This window comes from Pelobates fuscus, chromosome 10 (genome assembly GCF_036172605.1).
Source record: "Pelobates fuscus isolate aPelFus1 chromosome 10, aPelFus1.pri, whole genome shotgun sequence".
Classification (NCBI taxonomy): Eukaryota; Metazoa; Chordata; class Amphibia; order Anura; family Pelobatidae; genus Pelobates; species Pelobates fuscus.
Window position 1 is genome coordinate 120,449,729 of NC_086326.1, and position 20,945 is coordinate 120,470,673.

General features: G+C 44.1%; 1 protein-coding gene across 2 annotated transcripts in view; it reads left to right on the forward strand.

The window, feature by feature from the left end:
* The window catches only part of LOC134575709 (pulmonary surfactant-associated protein D-like), a 132,974-nt gene extending 120,045 nt beyond the window's left edge, over positions 1-12,929 (forward strand). For both annotated transcript variants that reach the window (XM_063435081.1, XM_063435082.1), the window contains one exon: positions 12,856-12,929. In XM_063435081.1, the coding sequence (XP_063291151.1) occupies positions 12,856-12,914 (59 nt within the window). In that variant the 3' untranslated portion in view covers positions 12,915-12,929. The remainder of the gene's footprint in view (positions 1-12,855) is intronic.
* Positions 12,930-20,945: the final 8,016 nt, after the last annotated feature.

Consider the following 20,945-nt stretch of genomic DNA (forward strand, 5'->3'; position numbering starts at 1 on the left):
AGAAGTCTCCTTTTGTGTGGCGTGTTTAGGCCACGTACATTAATGGTTTGTATTTTCATACTTTATATTATTTAGGTTATTAAGTTGCAGTTGTAATGTGGTTTTATGCCCATGGTTTGCTTTTCGTTGTGTGGGGGACTGCTGTACCTCTAAACATTGCTGTGCATTGTATATTTTTCTAGTTTGGCAGCCTAGATTATAGTGAAAGAGCCTTGGGCTAAGATCCCTGTGGGCAGGGGGGTAATGGTTTGTGTTGCATATTTTGTGTGTTGTACTCAGGTTTTTGAGCAACCTTGGGTGTGGTGGGATCAGGGGGGAGTAACTTAGGGAAGATGGGAGAACTATGTACAAGGCATCTCCGTCGGAGATCTCGTGTGGGTATTCCACACTTGGGGAAGTGGAGAAAGCGATTTCCTCCATTAGCCTGGCTGTTGGCACCGTTCTGGGTACACTATATTTTATTTTTTGCTGCATCCTTGCTTACACGTGGTGCGCGGACATGGGCATGGGCCTAGGGCCAGGTTATAAGTCACATCAGCTGGGAACCCTTGGGTATCTCTGCCCTTCCATGTCTTGTGGTGTATTATGGGTAAATCTCATCCGTGTGGCCCGTTGGTCTATGGTGTGTGGGGCCTGCAAGCGTGGGGGACTGGCAGTGTCGGGCTGCATACAATCACAGTATTCCTACGTCCCATCCTTCTACAGCATAAAATGCAGAACAGAGCATCCTTCCTATTGTCATCATATCTTACCAGCCATCGCCCCCACCCCCCACCCCACCCCAAGCATCTCCTGCACCGTCTCTCAATTAGCGACCCGTCCCTTCCCCAGCTGCTAATTTCTGTGCCCCCCAAATACATTACAGTTTGTAGGCCCGGCAGGCCGCAGCTCTCATGGAGGGTCTCTGGTTGCGGGTCCCAGGATGCATGCCGAGCTTCCCCGAGCTCGCTGGCAAAGCCGTATGTGTCCCTGTGCATGCAATGCCGCTCAGAAGCCATTGCTTCAAGACATGAGATGAAGAGTGGGGGAAGCCGCGAGGCAAACGGCTCCATTCACATATGTTGGCCCGGGCCAGGGACCCCTGCAGTGGTTCCTGCTCCGCTCGCGCCTCGTCACAGGCCGGCGGGAGACCCCGGTCCAGTAAAGGTAGCCTAGAAGTGACCTGGTTGTGGCCCACACGCCTCTCTGCTGGGAAAGGACAGCGCAGATCGTGATGGTTTGTTCGGACCTGGAGCCTCCGCCCCTGCTCCGCTTGCGCCTCGTCACCGGGATGACGGGAGGCCCAGTCCGTTGGTGGTAGTTTGAGATAGTTTGTGAATGTCCCATGTGTCACCCTGTTTGGGAGAGAGTGCATTCTGCACTCGCTGGTCCAGACCGGGGACCCCCGCCTCAGCCCCTGCTCTGCTTGCTCTTCGTCACAGGTATTGCGGGAGGCCCCGGTCCAGTGGTGCTTGCCTGGTTAAGTCCCATTTTTGCCCGCATTTTTCTTCATTTGGCTATGTCTCGTCGTTGTGAACCAGTAGGTCGACTGGTTTTAGTGTTTCTTGTAGGATTTTTTCCATTCAGGCTTGAGGTTCCCGGTTGGTTGCGGCTGGTGGCCAGCTAGCTCCACAGGCATATCCCAGGCCTTTAGTTGCTTCAGGCCTTCTTCGGGGGTGGGTATGATTGTGGTGTCGCCATCTTTGGTGATTATCAGCTTGGTTGGGAACCCCCATCTGTACCCTAGGCCATGGGATCGCAGCGTGTTGGTAAATTGATGGAATTCTTTCCGTCTCCTGAGAGTTGCTGCTGAGAGGTCTGCATATATTCTCACATTGGGGTAATCCGCCGGAGGTTTAGCCCTCATCCTGCTACTCCTGAGGATAATTTCTTTTACATGGAAGTAATGTGCGCGCAATAGCACATCTCTTGGTACCGTCTGTTGGAGGTAGCGGGGCTTCGGGATACAGTGCACCCGTCTACCAGCAACATGTCTGATGCATGTGCATGCAGGAGCGTTCGCACATATGCTGGGAGTTCGCTGTTTGTGACCTCTTGTGGGACGCCTCTCAGGCGTAAGTTGTTCCGGCGGGACCTATCTTCCAGGTCCGCCAGTTTTTCTTCCATAAAGGTGAGTTTGGTCATTAGTTGTTCCACATTCGCTGCTAGGTCATTATGTGCTGTTGCGAATTCATCACACTTATCTTCCATGTGCGATGTCCGTTTCCCCAGTTCTTGGATGTCCCTCCGCATTGCATCCGCCGTATGTTGCCATGTGGTTACTAGTTTGGTGGAGAGAATCTCCAGGGCTGTTGTGAGGTCTGCTTTTGTGATCTGTGCGGAATCTGCTTGCATACCGGGTCCCCGGCCATGCATTCCGTCCTCTGGGTCCGGGTCTCCGGTGTCATTTGAGGCCTGCTGTGTTTCGGCCGTTTGGGCCTGTTTCTGGTTGAAGAAATGCATTTTGTCCGGTTTGGCCGAGTTCTTTTTGCCTTTATGTTGAGACATTTTGCTTTGATGGGGTTGGATGCAGCTTTATATCTTCGGATTAAGCTGAATTAGGTGCCCAGGGTGCCGGAGCAAAGATTCATGCGACCATCTTGCTCCACGGTCGACCACGCCCCCCCATATTCTAATTTTTTGAGTATCACCTGTATACTGAAATCTTACTTGTATTCAAGTCTGAAGCTGCTGCCACTGCCTGTGAACTGCCTCTCTCTGCTGACAAGTGGTGAACTTAGCCAACCACAATGCTTTCACAAAGGATTGGCTGAGACTGTCAAGGAGGCAGATCAGGGGCAGAGCCAGCACAAGTCAAAAACAGCCCTGGCCAATCGGCATCTCCTCATAGAGACTAATTGAATCAATGCATCTCTATGAGGAAAGTTCAGTGTCTGCATGCAGAGGGAGGAGATACTGATTGGCAGCACTGCCCAATGAAGCAGCTTTAGCAGCCATCTGAGGAGTGGCCAGTGGATTTATCTAGGCTAGGCTGTAATGTATACACTGCATTTTCTCTGAAAAGACAGTCTTTACAGCATAAAGGCTGAAGGTAATGATTCTACTCACCAGAACAAATTCAATAAGCTGCAGTTGTTCTGGTGACTACAGTGTCCCTTTAATGTGTTACTACTCCATCTTGGTGTCCTTACCATGATCAAAGTGACGGTGTGCATCATTCTAGTGTCATGAGTCTGTCATGATTGACATGGAATGATCCACCTATGGCCTGTATTATCCCCAAAATAACAAAAGCATGACGTCATTCTGGCAACATTGTTCCCTTATGTTTTGGTGCTTCTCTAATAATGCAGGCATCTAAATCCAGTTTGAATCTGAACTGGAATCTGTGCCCTGTCTTTGTCTCTGGTTCCAGTATTTATTAAATATATGTGTGTATGTATGTATGATCGGAGGCAACACAGGTGTGGTGAGTAATCAATTTATTGTATGCTATATATGTGGGGTTTTTTGTTGTGTACAGTGTATCCTGACGAAAGCTTGAGGAGATCAAGCTGAAACGTTGATTTTCGCTGTTTTTACTGGAAGGTAATACAAGTTATTTTTTATGCAAGTCCTTGGAGTGCTATCTTGGATATATTCTTTGAATTTTGGCTGACAAGCACCGGGCACCTACTATTTACACAGGAGGAGTGCAAGATTATTTTTGTTTTGTGTCAATATTCAGCAGAGCCACTGCTGATGTTCTATGCACCCCCTAGCTTTTCTCAGCTAGGTTCTGAGTCTGGACTTTAAATCAATATTTTTCTTTTCCCCTTTTTTTTTTTTGTTTACAACGACATATCCTATATTGCATTGGTTTTTTTTTGATACACTATATAGTCCTGTGTATCCATGGATGATTTTTTCACTCTAGCAGGTGGATGTGCAGAACAGGCAGAGATTCTACAATACAGTGACTCTGACGCAGAAAGAATTAGATGGGATGTTTCAACCTCTGACCTCCCTAACACCACTTCATTACGTGACATTTATTTTGAACTATTGAGGCTGAGAAAGCGAGAAACAGATTTAGACTTGCATGGTCTGTTTTTATCTGAGTACCATCGTAATCTGCAGATCCGAGAGGTTTCAGGGTAAGCAATATACCCACCATTGGGAGACGTAAACCTGGGGTATGCAAAAAGTGGACCTCTGTTTTGAACAAATGTTCATTAGACTTGATGTTAATTATCATAGAAGATGTTAAGGAGGATCTGATTCAGGTCAGGAGGCGAATCACAGATCTAGAAACCAGACAAGCATTACTACTAGCATCACCTGAAGCTTCATCTACTTTGCTAAAATTGGAGAATACTGTGAAGAGTTATAAAACCGATCTGGTTAGATTTAAAAGAGATAAACAGGAGAAAGTGTCAGCAGACTATAAGGAACATAGGGTCTATAAGTGGCTGAGTGGCACTAGTGACCAACCAAACTTTGTGAGGAAGAGGAGACCTATCCGCAGACCTAGACATTATACCATAGATAACACTTCAGAGTGCTCAGAGTCTGAACACAAGGATTATCGGGGAACGGTGCAGAGAGATTCCCAAACACTGCCTTTTTTAGAGAACACCAATCGGGATCATTTGGGTATACAAACCAGGCACCAGAGCAGAACTACTCATTCAGAAGAAGGACGATTACCAGACGTGGACAGAAGGGTCGCACCTTCTGGGGTAGGAGGAAGACCACCACGACAGAGGAGATAATGCCCATTTTCAATTTGTCTTCACGGGTGCTAACGGCTGAAAAGAAACTACTAAGCAAGGGACTATCGTTTGTTCCCACTGCTCAGCCAAACTAGATTAGATTGGGAAGTCGAACTGTATAAATTCGGCAGAACAATGCGCCTACAAGATTTTTTTAAAAATAAAACCAACTCTATGGAAGATCAAAGCAATAGATTCAAGAGGAAAAGCACTTTCGACCCAATGCCTAATCAGGCTACCATCAAAACATTTTTGAAGTCAGTCCAAAGGGAGTCCACCGACCATCTAAAGACCACTCACCCGCATCATTCCAATTGCTCCAAAACAGATCGAGATATTATTAAATCCTTGGCTAAGGACAAGAATATCATCATCAGGTCAGCAGACAAGGGCGGCGGAATTGTTATTCAAGATTATGGCAAATACAAAATGGAAGTAATGAGACAACTATCGGATGAAGGGACCTACTGTAAATTAGGTGGCGATCCAACGTTACAAGTGAAGGAGCTCATTGATGAAATTCTACGGAGAGGCCTTGAACAAGATTTCATCAATCAGGATCTCTGTGAATTTCTACAAAAACCAAATCCCAGAACGCCAGTAATCTACACACTCCCGAAGGTCCACAAGAACCTCCAGGACCCTCCAGGGAGACCGATTGTGTCAGCAGTCGGAGGTATTCTAGAACCGTTGGCCCAGTGGCTGGATTTCCTGTTTAAGGAAACAATTGAAAATCTCCATACATTCATTAAGGACACTCCTAGTTTCATCAAATTAATTTCTACACTGACACTACCTGCTGGTCTGACATCACTAGTGACATGTGATGTCAAAAGCCTCTACACGATCATCCCTCATGTAGAGGGAGTCCAGGCCATGAGATAGATCCTTTCATCTTCAGATGTATACAAGGGACCGTCAGTAGAATATGTGATGGAACTTCTCGAATTGGTCCTAACACAAAATTACTTTCGATTTGAGTGCAATTGGTATAGACAGTCAGCGGGTACATCAATGGGAGCCGCGATGGCTCCAATGTACGCCAATGGATATATGTTTGAGTTCGAATCTAAATACATACTGGAACCATTTAAAGATGTCATTCTAGTATACGGTCGTTATATCGACGACATCTTTATGATCATCAAGGGAGATATCCACATGGCAGAAAGGATGATCTATACAATCAACTCATGCACACCAAATGTGGAACTAACAATGACAGCTGATCCATTCACAGTTGACTTTCTAGATGTACGGGTCATGAGAGAAGGGGAAAAGTTGGCCTATACTTTATACTCTAAACCAACTGATCGCAACACTTTGTTGCAGGCTAACAGTTTTCACCCCCGTGCACTCAAACAATCGTTACCATACTCACAATTCTTAAGAGTCTTGAGGAACAACTCCGATCATAATAAGGCAACAGAACAGATAAAGGAGATGTGGGAAAAGTTTCACCAGCGGGGGTATAACGACCAAACTCTTGAAAAAGCCCTTAACAAGTGCCATTCAACACAAGTTAGATCAAGAGATTCATCTATGAAGAGATTGGTGTTCCCGACTACCTATACCACAGGGTCGTCGCGATTCAAGCAAACGGTTGACAAGAATTGGAGAATTTTAAGAAACGATTGTTCCTTACCAGAACTATTCCGGCAACCTCCTATGATGTGCTACAGGAGGAATAAAAATCTAAAAGACCTATTGGTAAAGACGGATCCCGTACACTGCTACCAGAAGGAGCAGAGCCCCACGAATGTGGGTTGCTACAGGTGCCTTGGATGTGTCACGTGTGGACACATGTCACTGGGCAAATTTTTCACTCATCCCCATTCAGGAGCAAAATATTATATAAAGCATCGCCTAACGTGCACTACAGACTTTGTAGTATACAAATGAACTTGCCCATGCGGGCTCACGTATATAGGCAAGACTGATCTACCCCTCCGTGAACGGATACGGAACCATAGGTCCAGTATAAGAGTGGCCTATAGGGATCAAAAATCGGACCTCCCTGTGGCCAAACATTTTTTGGAGAAAGGCCATACACTACCAACTTTGAAACTGATGGCGATTGACCACATACCACCACCTAGGCGAGGGGGAGATCGTAGTAAGATGCTTTTACAGCGTGAATTATACTGGATCAGAACTTTGAGAACAGTATACCCGGATGGGCTCAACGAAAAATACACCCTTTCTGCATTTTTATAAGTTCATGGATGGTATTATGAGATAAGCAATGTGATGCCCACCATGGGGGATAGACATACAGTTGCTCTGTTCTCTAAACATCCAGTAGTATTTTGGCCATGTATAATCACGTATGTGAGATGGTGATATGGTGCCCACCCAGGGGGATAGGCTACCAGTCCATGTACTCACAGTGATCATGTTTATACTGAGGATTACGCTAAGGATCCATGTTTGGTATATATGACCATGTAACGTTCCTTTTTTTCCTCCGTTATTGTAGTCTACATATTTAGGAGTAGATGGATATATGGGTCAGTGCATTTGGGAGTGTCTATTTTCCTTGCTTCCCTTAGTTCCTATACTGTATCATACCATTTTTTGATTTATTGGTATAATTTAATTTAATTTAATTTTTTAATTTAATTTTATGATTTTCATCGTTATCTTGGTATTTTCTAGGGCCACTATTCTGGCTACTTACTCTAAACAAGCTATGGCTGTATAATTTATAGAATTGTTTGCCTATAGATACAATCTTCTGTGGTGGGTAAAAGACCCTCTGCCAAATAGTGAGATATAGTTTGCACCTTCTCCAGCCCTCTGCTACTGTATAATAGGCACTGGGATATTGGTCGCTAGATTCCCTTATATAGACCATTATTTGTCATAAATTAAGCTCTTGAATTAGATGTGGCTGTACTTTACTGATTTTGATAACAGTCCGTTAAACAGTATATGTCCCTTTTTCTTAAAACACCTCCGATATGCCTCACTGATCGTATCTGTTGGAGTGAGATAATGGATCGGTTTGGTTTGTTCACTTAGCCTGTTACTTCCTATGCATTAGGTTACATCCGTCCATTATGCTAGAGTGGAATTTGTTTTTATAACACTTGTAAATAATTGTTAACGGCACTATGTTGATAGGTCGCCATGGTAACGACCCCTGGCCGCGTCATTGAACGCGACGTCGCACGGCTGCTGACACTTTCCGGGCAGCCGGCGTCAGTCTCGGTCCGTGCGTCCATGGGATCGGAGGCAACACAGGTGTGGTGAGTAATCAATTTATTGTATGCTATATATGTGGGTTTTTTTGTTGTGTACAGTGTATCCTGACGAAAGCTTGAGGAGATCAAGCTGAAACGTTGATTTTCGCTGTTTTTACTGGAAGGTAATAAAAGTTATTTTTTATGCAAGTCCTTGGAGTGCTATCTTGGATATATTCTTTATATATATATATATATATATATATATATATATATATTACATTGCTAAACACAAATACACACACCAGTCAAGCCATAAGATTTGCTTTTCCCACAGAAATCTCACTTTAACAGTGCTCTCACTTCTGCAAGGGATTCTGGGTAGGCATATGGAAATGAGCTCAACAAAGAACCACATTTTTGCCTCACAATTCCACTTTATACATGGATTCCTTGGAGTATATGTCTGCTGTATACAACAGATTTGAAACACAACTAAGGAAGACGAGCAGTAGTAAGAGCACTGTTAAAGTGAGATTTACGTGGGAAAAGCAAGTCTTAAGGCTTGCCTGGTGTGTGTATTTGTGTTCAGAAATGTATTAACTATCCATTTACTTCAGGTGGAAGGGGTTTTCATCCACACTTTTTTCCCCACCACAACTCTATTGGTGTGTGTATGTATGTGTATATATATAATATATATATTACGTAGTTTCATAGCTAAAAAAAGAGACTAGCGTCCATCAAGTTCAGCCTTCCTCACATTTGTTTTTTGCTGTTGATCCAAAAGAAGGCAAAAAAAAAACAGTCTAGTGTATAGATATTTCTAGGGTATAGGAACATATGCTGGGAATACATAACAGACAATGAAAGCAGCACTGTCATCGTCTGGGTACTTTGCAAAATGTTTCCAGTTCAGTGGCCATGGAGGGGATCAGACAAAGGTAAACTCTACTTACATGAACTGTGCCATGCTTGCGCCTCCATTCTCTTCCAGTGGGTACTCATTTGCTCCAGATACTTCAGCTGTCAGAAGCCAACATCCCTGCCATACTCTCACGCACATGGAATCCTCCAAATACAGAGCTAATTTCTCTGCAGCCATCACTGGTAATGGCTTGGGAATTGACATTTCTTGACAGCGGTAGCTCTGTCCAGCATCAAACAGTGTCAGGTGTAGGAAAAATACTGAGACAAAGTAGTTACTATTTTGTCTCAATATATCTATTGATTGCGCTGAAATTCCAACACAGTCAATATGAGTATTTTTAATGAAGCTGATATCTTTATTACCGTATATACTCGAGTATAAGCCGACCCGAATATAAGCCGAGGCCCCTAATTTTACCCCAAAAAACTGGGAAAACGTATTGACTCGAGTATAAGACTAGGGTGGGAAATGCAGCAGCTACTGGTAAATTTCTAAATAAAATTAGATCCTAAAAAAAATATATTAATTGAATATTTATTTACAGTGTGTTTAATGAATGCAGTGTGTGTATAATGAATGCAGTGTGTGTATGAGTGCAGCATGTGTGTATGAGTGCAGCGTGTGTGTATGAGTGCAGCGTGTGTGTGTGTGTGTATGAGTGCAGTGTGTGTATGAAAAAAAACTGGGAAAACGTATTGACTCGAGTATAAGACTAGGGTGGGAAATGCAGCAGCTACTGGTAAATTTCTAAATAAAATTAGATCCTAAAAAATATATTAATTGAATATTTATTTACAGTGTGTGTATAATGAGTGCAGCGTGTGTATAATGAGTGCAGCGTGTGTGTATGAGGGCAGCGTGTGTGTGTGTGTTGCAGAGCCCTGGTGGGGGGTGGGCAATTTTTTTATTTTTTTTTATTATTATTTATTATTATTAATTATTATTATTATTTTAATTATTATTTTTATTATTATTATTTATTATTTAATTTATTATTATTTTTTTTTATTATTACTATATATTTTTTTCGTCCCCCCTCCCTGCTTGATACATGGCAGGGAGGGGGGCTCTCCTTCCCTGGTGGTCCAGCATTGGCAGTTCAGTGGGGAGGAGAGGGGGGCTGGCAGAGCTGTAACTTACCTGTCCTGCAGCTCCTGTCAGCTCTCTCCTCCTCCGCGCCGTCCGTTCAGCTCTTCTGTCAGCTCACACTGTAAGTCTCGCGAGAGCCGCGGCTCTCGCGAGATTTACACTGGGAGCTGACCGAGGTGCTGAACGGACGGCGCGGAGGAGGAGAGAGCTGACAGGAGCTGCAGGACAGGTAAGTTACAGCTCTGCCAGCCCCCACAGCCCCATGTCTGTATTATGGCAATGCAAATTGCCATAATACAGACTATTGACTCGAGTATAAGCCGAGTTGGGGTTTTTCAGCACAAAAAATGTGCTGAAAAACTCGGCTTATACTCGAGTATATACGGTAAATACTCATTTTAGTGGGAGGTGGGTGTAAAGGATCGACGGGCACCCGACTGGGTACCTCCATTGAAGGATGCTCCTAGCGCTTCCTGAGGGCTCCAAGCACTCCAGCCAACACCATAACCACCGTAGACTCCTTCATAGAGCAAGACAGGAACAAGCTCTTACAAGAGCTTAGTAGTGATTTAGCAAGGGAGTATGACAAGCATAGCAATCCCTTGTAGCAGATTCCCCCAATAAGAGACGGCACTCCAAATTGAGGGTGAAGTAGAACTCAGGTTTTTAATGACACACACTCTGCTTTTATGCAATTCTCCCGTGCAAGGGAGACGCCCACAGACAATTATGAATTACCCAATCACACACTGGTTACATCCCACACATCTCCTCCCCTTAGCCTGAGAGGTAACACAATTAGCCGTACAGTTTAAAACATACTTTTTACCCAACTTTCATAACTCTAAAACTATACATCCAATATTAATAATTATACTTGAGTCGACCTCACTATCAAAAATGTATTATGTCAGGTCCTAAACTGCTACTGTCCAAGTATTTAATATGAGGAAGACATGAAAATAGGAAGTTCTGAACTCCTTTCTGATAAGGAACTCTATTTTACATGTCCTAATGGTAATAACGATCTATACTATCTGTCGATGAGAATAGCCTAAGTTGCTGGTAGTTAGTTGTACCTATAGATACAGAATTTATTAGTAACATAGCCAGCCTTAGTGTTTAAACACTGGCTGAACGATGTGAAGAGATATATGCAACCGTTCTTAATAGTGATAACAATCTGCACTTACAGCTTAGATAGCTTATAATTTTTAGTATCTGTAGTTCTCTGAATAATTGCTATCGATGACATCCATAAAATATTTTAGAGAATGTTGCATTTCGACAGTCTGATACTAAATATCCGTAAAGTTGTCTATGTGACTAAAACACCCGTTCAGTGCGAGATAAAAGTAGCAGCTGTGCTGCAACAAGTATTCACTTTACCAAGAAGAGTAGCTTATTGCTACCCTTGTATATGTGTCCATGTAAAGTACACCTTTGGTTTAAATGTATTGAACATTGGAAGAGTGGAGTATGTATGCAGGGATAAATTCTAGTTGGTACCCGTTAATTATTCTTTGAAGTCCCTTGAAAATCAATTTACTAAAAAAGGCAATGTATTGTTAGTGGACCTCTCAGAGATCTATATTAAGCATAGGGTGATGATGCTGATAACAGAGGTTTGCGGAATAATCGTCACCTAGAATGGCTTGGTTAAGCGAGAGGGAGGGAAAAGGAGATTGTAAGTCAAAGATGTATCTAAACTTTCCCTATTGTGCCTTCGAGGGCACCCCTTAACCAAAAGGACTATCCCTAGTTAGTATATAACAGAAAGAGCCACCCTCCCCATAATTGTAATAGCAAAGTTGTTAAAAAATAAATAAGAGATAAATAATAAATGCACTCGGCGGAGCCGAGAGTTGATTAGATTAGATAGCAGTATAGTGGAGTTTTTTGCTATAATGTCTCAGTAGATAGGTGGTCAGTTTGATAAGGTTCTGATTGCTCTAGTGCCCTTGCCCTGACGCGCGTGTCGCTCATAAGCTCATCAGAGGGGAACCGGGAATAGCATTTTCCCAGTTCTTATAGGTAATAAAGGAAGTTGATTGGTGACAGTTGTATTTGAATTGTCCAATGGGCTTTTAGTCCAGCCCCCAAGTGTGACATAATGAAATAATTGAAATTCAATTGGGTGATTTAACCCATAGTGTTCTGGTTTCTTGTTTCTCCAGAAATTATTGTGTAAAATAACCTTAATAAAGGGGAATAATGTGAACATATGAAAACTGATGTTAAACTCCAAATTATTATCTCATGTAAGAATAAAAACCTAGTTGTACTTAAACAGTAGATCACAATCTTTCTGATGATACATTATTTAAATATTTTTTTTTTTTTTAATATATATGATTTCTTACAGTGTTTATTGTAAGCACCAAAATCTAGTTGTATTTAAACAGTAAATTGGTTTTGTCAAATGCATTAGTTCCAGGGAAGGTAAAACTTCAGCGTTGTTCGTGCCGTTCTGTAGCCGATTTTAGTTCCATGAGTTTGACGGCACACACCGCTGACTGCATTCAAATGAATCAAAATGGCCGCCGCCACGTTTCTAATGGCGGCCACTTCAACTACTTTGGCACTTCGGCTGCATCCGAAGTGCCATGCCAGAACTGCAGGTCCTTTCCCAAAGTACTTAAAGGGCCAGAAACAGCCCAATAAAAATCCATTAAGCCCCAAATCAGTTCCTTAAAGGGCAATACATCCCAGGGGCCATAGTCACATGGCAGGAGGCTGGCAATCAGTCTTCTCCAATGCCCAGTGGCGAGGTTGGTTTTGCCACAGTGGGGTAACAATGCTGCTTTCATCAATATACCTACACATCAAAGTTGAAACAATGTATACATTTTATTGTTACTATGAGAGTTTTTTATTCAGATAGAGGGGAGGGTGTCACAAGGTTAGATTTTATTCTAAGCATTTCTCTTAAACCCAATGCACTTTGTTTTCCCAGGTGTGCCAGGATCAAAAGGAGAGAAAGGAGATACAGGTATGACTGACAAACACTTATAGTAAAGCTTTTAACCAAAGTGATTTCAAATTAACAATACAAGCTATAATGGCATATACAAAGCATTGGACGTTGTGGGGAAATATTCTCTAACTCATCTACCTCTTCCAACTTAGTAATTGTTTGCTAAAATTAGTAATTATTTGACTGAAGTTTTTTAGCCTTAAGACCCATATTATACTTTGCAGTGTTTTATGGTTGTTTATGTTATTACGAAATTGTTGCACCAGCTTTTGGATAACAACACCTGGCTCCTGATTGAGCAATACCTTGCTGCTCAGTCAGTGCCAGGAGCATACCCTCAAACTCCCAATCAGCGATTACATCTATTATAGCGATCTGGCACAGTTCTTACCAACTATGGAGATTGTTCTTAATTATATGTATATATATATATTTGTGTACGGCACAATTAGAGGACGTATGGTATAATATGGAGCAAATGTAGTAAGAGCAAAGTCAGTTGAGGTGTGCCGAAACTGACGTGAGGTTAGACCTGTAAAAGAGGGCCCACCTAGGTAATATGAAATAATAAAGGGTGCGGTGGGAGAGGAACTTCCAAGACCGTTGGCGACAGGTAAGAAGGGGCTCACTGGGTTTAAATAGGGGTTATAGTCCCTCCCACAATTACAGGCCAAGCCTTCCATTTGTGTACGGCACATTTAGAGTACGTATGGTATAATATGGAGCAAATGTAGTAAGAACAAAGTCAGTTGAGGTGTGCTGAAACTGATGTGAGGTTAGACCTGTAAAAGAGGGCAAAAACATAAGAAGCGATTCTTTTAAGACAGACACCTTTATTAAGCAATACATTACTTAGACATTTCACGGAAAGCCAATCTTATTTCTTTCTCAGGATTAGGGATGTATCTGTTGTATGAAGATGATTTCCATCATCCCATATTTTTAATGATATGTGTTGGTACGTGGTTTCCAGAGGCATCTGTAGCTGCTCCAATACGGAATGAATGGCCCGAGAATGAATGCGGGTTGTGACCTAGCCGGAGTAATAACGTACGGATGTAAAGCATGAATTGTTTGGTGGTTAGGGGTTTCCCTTGAATGGCCAATAGTGGGGAATCAGGGTTGGAAGTAAGTTGAGATTACACTAGTTTATCCAGAATGTGGATTGGACACCATTTGGTAGAGGTAGGATAATATTTAATCTCTACTGGTGGACCAGTTTGGCTCGTTTTGTTATGAGTAATTGACAGAATATAGTGGTCCTATTTTGTAGTTAGGTGTTTACGCTGAAGGCATGACTTAAAGTCGGATGCCTTCTCCACAGAAAATTCTTTAGGTCTCAAGAAACCGTAGAAGGCTATGTAGGCTGTGGATTTGATTATTAGGTTTGTGACCTGGTCTAAAGGGGACTTGACTAGTAAATCAGAGATACTCCTAAACAGTATACTATCTATGGAAGTCTCTTAATGGGATTATGTATTGTTAGTCTCTGAATACCTTTAAGGACACTGTTCACTGGGTAGGATGCTAGAAATTGAGTTTTGTTGAGATAACTGGTTAACATTAGTGATGTCGCAAACACGAAACTTCTGCAAACGTTCGCGAACCGGGCGAACTGCCATTGACTTCAATGGGCAGGCTAATTTTAAAACCCACAGGGACTCTTTCTGGAAACAAAAGTGATGGAAAAGTTGTTTCAAGGGGACTAACACCTGGACTGTGGCATGCCAGAGGGGGATCCATGGCAAAACTCCCATGGAAAATTACACAGTTGATGCAGTGTCTGGTTTTAATCCATAAAGGGCAGAAATCACCTAACATTCCTAAATCACAATGGATATGGATTGACACCTGACATATGACATATTGACACCTTGACATATGGATTGACACCTGTCCTCAGAGCCCCTGATACACACTGACACAGAGCAGAATAGGGACTGTTCCCCCTACATAGGGTCACTTGGCAGATATGGATTGACACCTGTCCTCAGAGACCATGATACACACTGACACAGAGCAGAATATAGACTGTTCCCCCTACATAGGGTCACTTGGCAGATATGGTTTGACACCTGTCCTCAGAGACCATGATACACACTGACACAGAGCAGAATAGAGACTGTTCCCCTTACATAGGGTCACTTGGCAGATATGAATTGACACCTGTCCTCAGAGCCCCTGATACACACTGACACAGAGCAGAATAGGGACTGTCCCCCCTACATAGGGTCACTTGGCATATATGGATTGACACCTGTCCTCAGAGACCTAATTGTGTAATAATTGTAATACTATTACCTATTATATAATATTGGCAGGGGCAAGGAAATTCCCTCTAAATAGATGGGTATAGGCAGAGAGTATGGAGACCGGAGTGATAAAGTGTCAATAAGTTGATATAACGTTAAATGTATCACAGACACACAGCCACCCTTTCTCTTAGCTAGTTTCCAGAAATGCTGGATAGGTAGAAGGGCTATAAAGACTCAGAGAGGTCTAAGAAGAATCCTCTAAACTAGCCCTAATCTCCTTAAACACCTTCAAGGGTGTTGTAAGCTAAAGCTCAATCTAAACGTTTAGATGACTGCCTGATTTCCCATCACAGATGCTGGCTAGGAATAACAGTGTGCAAGACAAAGAGTGGGTCTAAGTGCTGTGACCTTTATGGGCAAAGCAACACAGTCCTCTAGGGTAACAGGCATAGAACAACAGTCTCTGGTGCAAAAATGGTGTGGTTTATTTAGAGCGTGCACAAAATCCATACAGCAATCAGTTTGTTCAAAAACTGCAGCACAACAGAAAGGAAAATCTACAAAATAAATCCTAGCTCAAATTTGAGCACTAACTAAACATAAAGAAATGTCCCTTACTAACCAGGGTAATAAACTACACAAATCAAAATAAGCATTGGTTTCACCAACCTTTAGCACTTTGTTTAGATGCTGCTCTGCACAGACCTGCTCTCTCTCTGCAGGTCAGATTGTATCTGACTCTTTCTGCTCTGAGACCTGCTAATTAAAGCCTCAGCAGTTGCTAATTGGGCAGGTGAATGAGTATAGACTATGGAGGATTCTGGGTCCTAAATACCTTCCTTCTATTACCCTCCCATAGACTCTGTCACAGTGCCCATAGTGCAGTAAAGTGTCCCTAGTGAAGTGAAAAAGAGAATAACGAGCTGGCGCCCAAGAGAATAACGAGCTTGCGCCCTATCAGGGGGACGTGTATATGGCATCGATTTTAGGAACCGGGAGATGGAAAAAGATGCTTGGTCGGTCCTCCTACTTCAAATTTAGGGCACTGCGCGTGCAATCTAATGTGCCACCAGATAGGAATAGTACTACTTAACACACCACTCCTATCAGTTTAATCCCTGTTATGTGCCTTTTTTTTGGTTTGGTTTTTGAAGCCACAGTGTAGCACCAGAGGGCCGAAAAATTAGGCATGTACACATGCCTGAAAAATTAGGTATTGTTGCAGCCGCTGCTGTAGCATCGGCCATAAAAATTGATGTTTGTTTCACAGGCAGAAAGTGCCCTAAAACATTGCGGCTTGAACCCTAGTTGGTGGCGGATAAGTCATGCAAGTCAACCGGCATTCAGAGCTAAAATACAGCAGCGTGTGGACCATTTTTAGCCCAAGGCAGCTCATCTCATCAGGCCATCCCTCATTCATCTTAATAAAGGTGAGGTAATCTAGACTTTTTTGACCTAGGCGACTTCTCTTCTCAGTGACAATACCTCCTGCTGCACTGAAGGTCCTTTCTGACAGGACACTTGAAGCGGGCCAGGCCAGAAGTTCTATCGCAAATTGGAATAGCTCAGGCCACAGGTCAAGCCTGCACACCCAGTAGTCAAGGGGTTCATCGCTCCTCAGAGTGTCGATATCTGCAGTTAAGGCGAGGTAGTCTGCTACCTGTCGGTCGAGTCGTTCTCTGAGGGTGGATCCCGAAGGGCTGTGGCGATGTGTAGGACTTAAAAAGGTCTGCATGTCCTCCATCAACAACACGTCTTTAAAGTGTCCTGTCCTTGCCGGTGTGGTCGTGGGAGGAGGAGGATGAATTTCACCTCTTCCCCTGTTAGATTCCTGTTGTGCTGTGACATCACCCTTATACGCTGTGTAAAGCATACTTTTTAATTTATTTTGCAAATGCTGCATCCTTTCCGACTTGTTGTAATTTGGTAACATTTCCGCCACTTTCTGCTTATACTGGGGGTCTAGTAGCGTGGACACCCAGTACAGGTCGTTCTCCTTCAGCCTTTTTATACGAGGGTCCCTCAACAGGCACGACAGCATGAAAGACCCTATTTGCACAAGGTTGGATGCCGAGCTACTCATTTCCTGTTCCTCCTCCTCAGTGATCTCAATGAAGGTATGTTCTTCCCCCCAGCCACGTACAACACCACGGGTACCAGATAGGTGACAATGAGCACCCTGGGATGCCTGTTGTGTTTGGTCTTCCTCCTCCTCCTCAAAGCCACATTCCTCCTCTGACTCCTCTTCATCACAATCCTCTTCCAGCGTTGCCGCAGGTCCAGCAAGCGATGCTGATAAGGTTGTTTCTGGTGGTGATGGTGACCACAACTCTTCCTCTTCCTCTTCACGCTCATCTACAGCCTAATCCAGCACTCTTCGCAGGGCACGCTCCTGGAAGAAAACAAATGGTATGATGTCGCTGATGGTGCCTTCGGTGCGACTGACTAGGTTTGTCAACTCCTCAAAAGGACGCATGACCCTACAGGCATTGTGCATGAGCGACCAGTAACGTGGCAAAAAAATTCCCAGCTCCTCAAAGGCTGTCCTAGCACCCCGGTCATACAAATATTCATTAACGGCTTTTTATTGTTGGAGCAGGCGGTCGAACATTAGAAGATTTGAATTCCAATGTGTCGGGCTGTCGCAAATCAAGCGCCTCACTGGCATTTTGTTTCGCCGCTGGATATCTGCAAAGTGCACCATGGCCGTGTAGGAACGCCTGAAATGGCCACACACCTTCCTGGCCTGCTTCAGGACGTCCTGTAAGCCTGTGTATTTATGCACAAAGCATTGTACGATCAGATTACACACATGTGCCATGCACGGCACATGTGTCAACTTGCCCAACTTCAATGCCGCCAACAAATTTATTCCGTTTTCCCAAACCACTTTGCCGATCTCCAGTTGGTGTGGAGTCAGCCACTTTTCCACCTGTGCATTCAGGGTGGTCAGGAGTGCTGGTCCGGTGTGACTCTCTGCTTTCAAGCAAGTCAAACCCAAGATGGCGTGACACTGCCGTATCCGGGATGTGGAATAGTACCTGGGGGGGTGCCGTTGATGCGGAGCAAGACGCAGCAGCAGAAGAGGACTCAGCCGAGGAGGTTATGGAAGAGGATGGAGTAGGAGGAGTAGAGGAGGTGGCAGCAGGCCTGCCTGCAATTCGTGGCGGTGTCACCAACTCCTCTGCAGAGCCATGCATTCCATGCTTGTCAGCTGTCAGCAGGTTTACCCAATGCGCAGTGTAGGTGATATACCTGCCCTGACCATGCTTTGCAGACCAGGTATCAGTGGTCAGATGGACCCTTGCCCCAACACTGTGCCAGACATGCCATTACTTCCTTTTGCACAATCGAGTACAGGTTGGGGATTGCCTTTTGTGAAAATAAATTTTGTCCGGGTACCTTCCACTGCGGTGTCCCAGTAGCTACAAATTTTTTGAATGCCTCAGACTCCACCAGCTTGTATGGTAAAAGCTGGCGGGCTAATAGTTCAGACAAGCCAGCTGTCAGACGCCGGGCAAGGGGGTGACTTTCTGACATTGGCTTCTTACGCTCAAACATGTCCTTGACAGACACCTGACTGTGGACAGATGAGCGGGAACTGCTCAAAGCGAGATACGGAGTGACGGATGGTTGAGAGGGGGCAGGGAGGACAGCAGTGGTTGACGTGGCTGAAGATGCTGGACCAGGATGAGGATGGCGGCTTTGATTTTTTGTGCTGCTTGTACTCATGTGTTGATCCCATATGCGTTTGTGATGTGCGATCATGTGCCTACGCAAAGCAGTTGTACCTAGGTGGGTGTTGGGCTTCTCACGACTCAGTTTCTTTTGGCACAGGTTGCAAATGGCATCGCTGCTGTCAGAGGCAGACACCCCCAAAAAATTCCACACTGCTGAGATCTGCAATGACAGCATTCTGGTGGTGGCAACAGCATGCGTTGATTGGCAAGCTGTCGGGCTGACCCCGGGTGCCGATGCATGCTGTCTGACTGTGCCACTAGCTCCTTGCGACGACCTCCCCCTGCTTCCAACTCGTCTCCTCCTCCTCCTCCTCCTCCTCCTCTCTGTCTACCCATCTGAACTTTCGCCCTGTTCTTCTTCTGCACCCACGTGACATCCAGGGACGCATCGTCATCATCAACCGCTTCACTTGTATCTGACAACTCAGCAATCACACCGTATGTCCATGTGCGTAATGCTGCCTGCCTTAGACATATCCCTGTTATCTACATCCTCTGGCAATAATGGTTGTGCATCACTCATTTCTTCAAACGGATGTGTAAATAACTCCTCTGACAGATAAAGTGAAGCAGCTGTGGTGCTAGTGTTGGTGGTGGCGGCAGGCGGGTGAGTGGTAACTTGAGAGGTGCCCGAAGATAAGCTGGAGGAGGATGGTGCGTCAAGGTTCCGAGCGGAAGCTGTAGAAGATTGGGTGTCCTGTGTTAGCCAGTCAACTATGTCCTCAGAACTTTTCAAGTTCAGGGTACGTGGCCTGTGAAAACTGGGCATTATTCTAGGGCAAAAGGGAATCACAGCACCACGACCACGACGGCCCCTGCGGGGTGGCCTGCCTCTGCCTGTCATTTTGGGGGGGATTAGTGGTACTATGCGTGCAAGCTACTGTGACACCAGATATGAGTGGCCAAGTGCACTTGCAGAGGTTGGCAGAGTACACGCTGTAGGCCTGACACCCGCTTTAAGGACACAGACTGCGATTAGCTTACAGTGAAAAACTTTTTTTCTTTTTAAAGGCACGCTATAGTGACACCAGATATGAGTTGCAAAGTGCACTTGCAGAGGTTGGCAGAGTACACGCTGTAGGCCTGACACCCGCTTGAAGACAACTAACTGCTATTCAATCTATTTCAGTGAAAAAAAATGTTTTGTTTTTAAATGTAAGCTTAAGCTATTGTGACACCAGATATGAGTGGTGGCACTGGGCAAGTGAGCACAGTATCCACTGTGAGCCTGACACAGAAGCTGGCAGGCAGGCAACTGCAATTACATTACACACAAAAAAAAAAAAGCAGACTGATGTTCTAGCTTTAAAAAGGGCTAGAATTTCCCTATCAAATGAGCAGCAGCTACACTGTCCCTCCTCTATCTAAGAATGCAGCTTCAGAATGAATCTAAAATTGATGCTGTACAGGAGGTGGGAGGGTCTGGAAGGGAGGGTCTGCTGCTAATTTGCTGGAATGTGTCTGCTGACCGTGAGGCACAGGGTCAAAGTTTACTCAATGATGACGAATAGGGGGCAGATCGAACCACGCATGTGTTCGCCCGCCATGGCGAACGCGAACACGCTATGTTCGCCAGGAACTATTCGCCAGCGAACAGTTCGGTACATCACTATTTAACATGTAGTGTTGTATGCCTGTTAAGTAAAGTGTGATTGTATTGTAAGCTAATTTAAGAGAAATGTGGTAAAAGTTGTAAATGGGACCATGGTTTCTACAGAAAAAATATTATATAATAATCATGAACAAATCTTTTAAACAAATCATATGCTCTGGAATATGCTTTCCTTGTATTAAGATATAAACCAGCCTGTGTGAGCGACCTTCTATGGAGTAACGGGGTATTTAAAGCATGATTATGTCTATGAAGCTCGGAGGTTCTCTGGGTTGCGCGTTTGCTGACGGATGGACTCTGAATGATTTCTGTAAATTAGAGCGTGAGAGAGCTTCAGCTGTGTTGTTTTGAATACCTGGTAGGTGAATGCAATTGATACAGAATTGTAGATTTGCCGCTAGCCAGGTAAGTTTCCTTACCAATTTTTATGATGGTAAGGGACTGAGAGCGGCCTTTATTGAT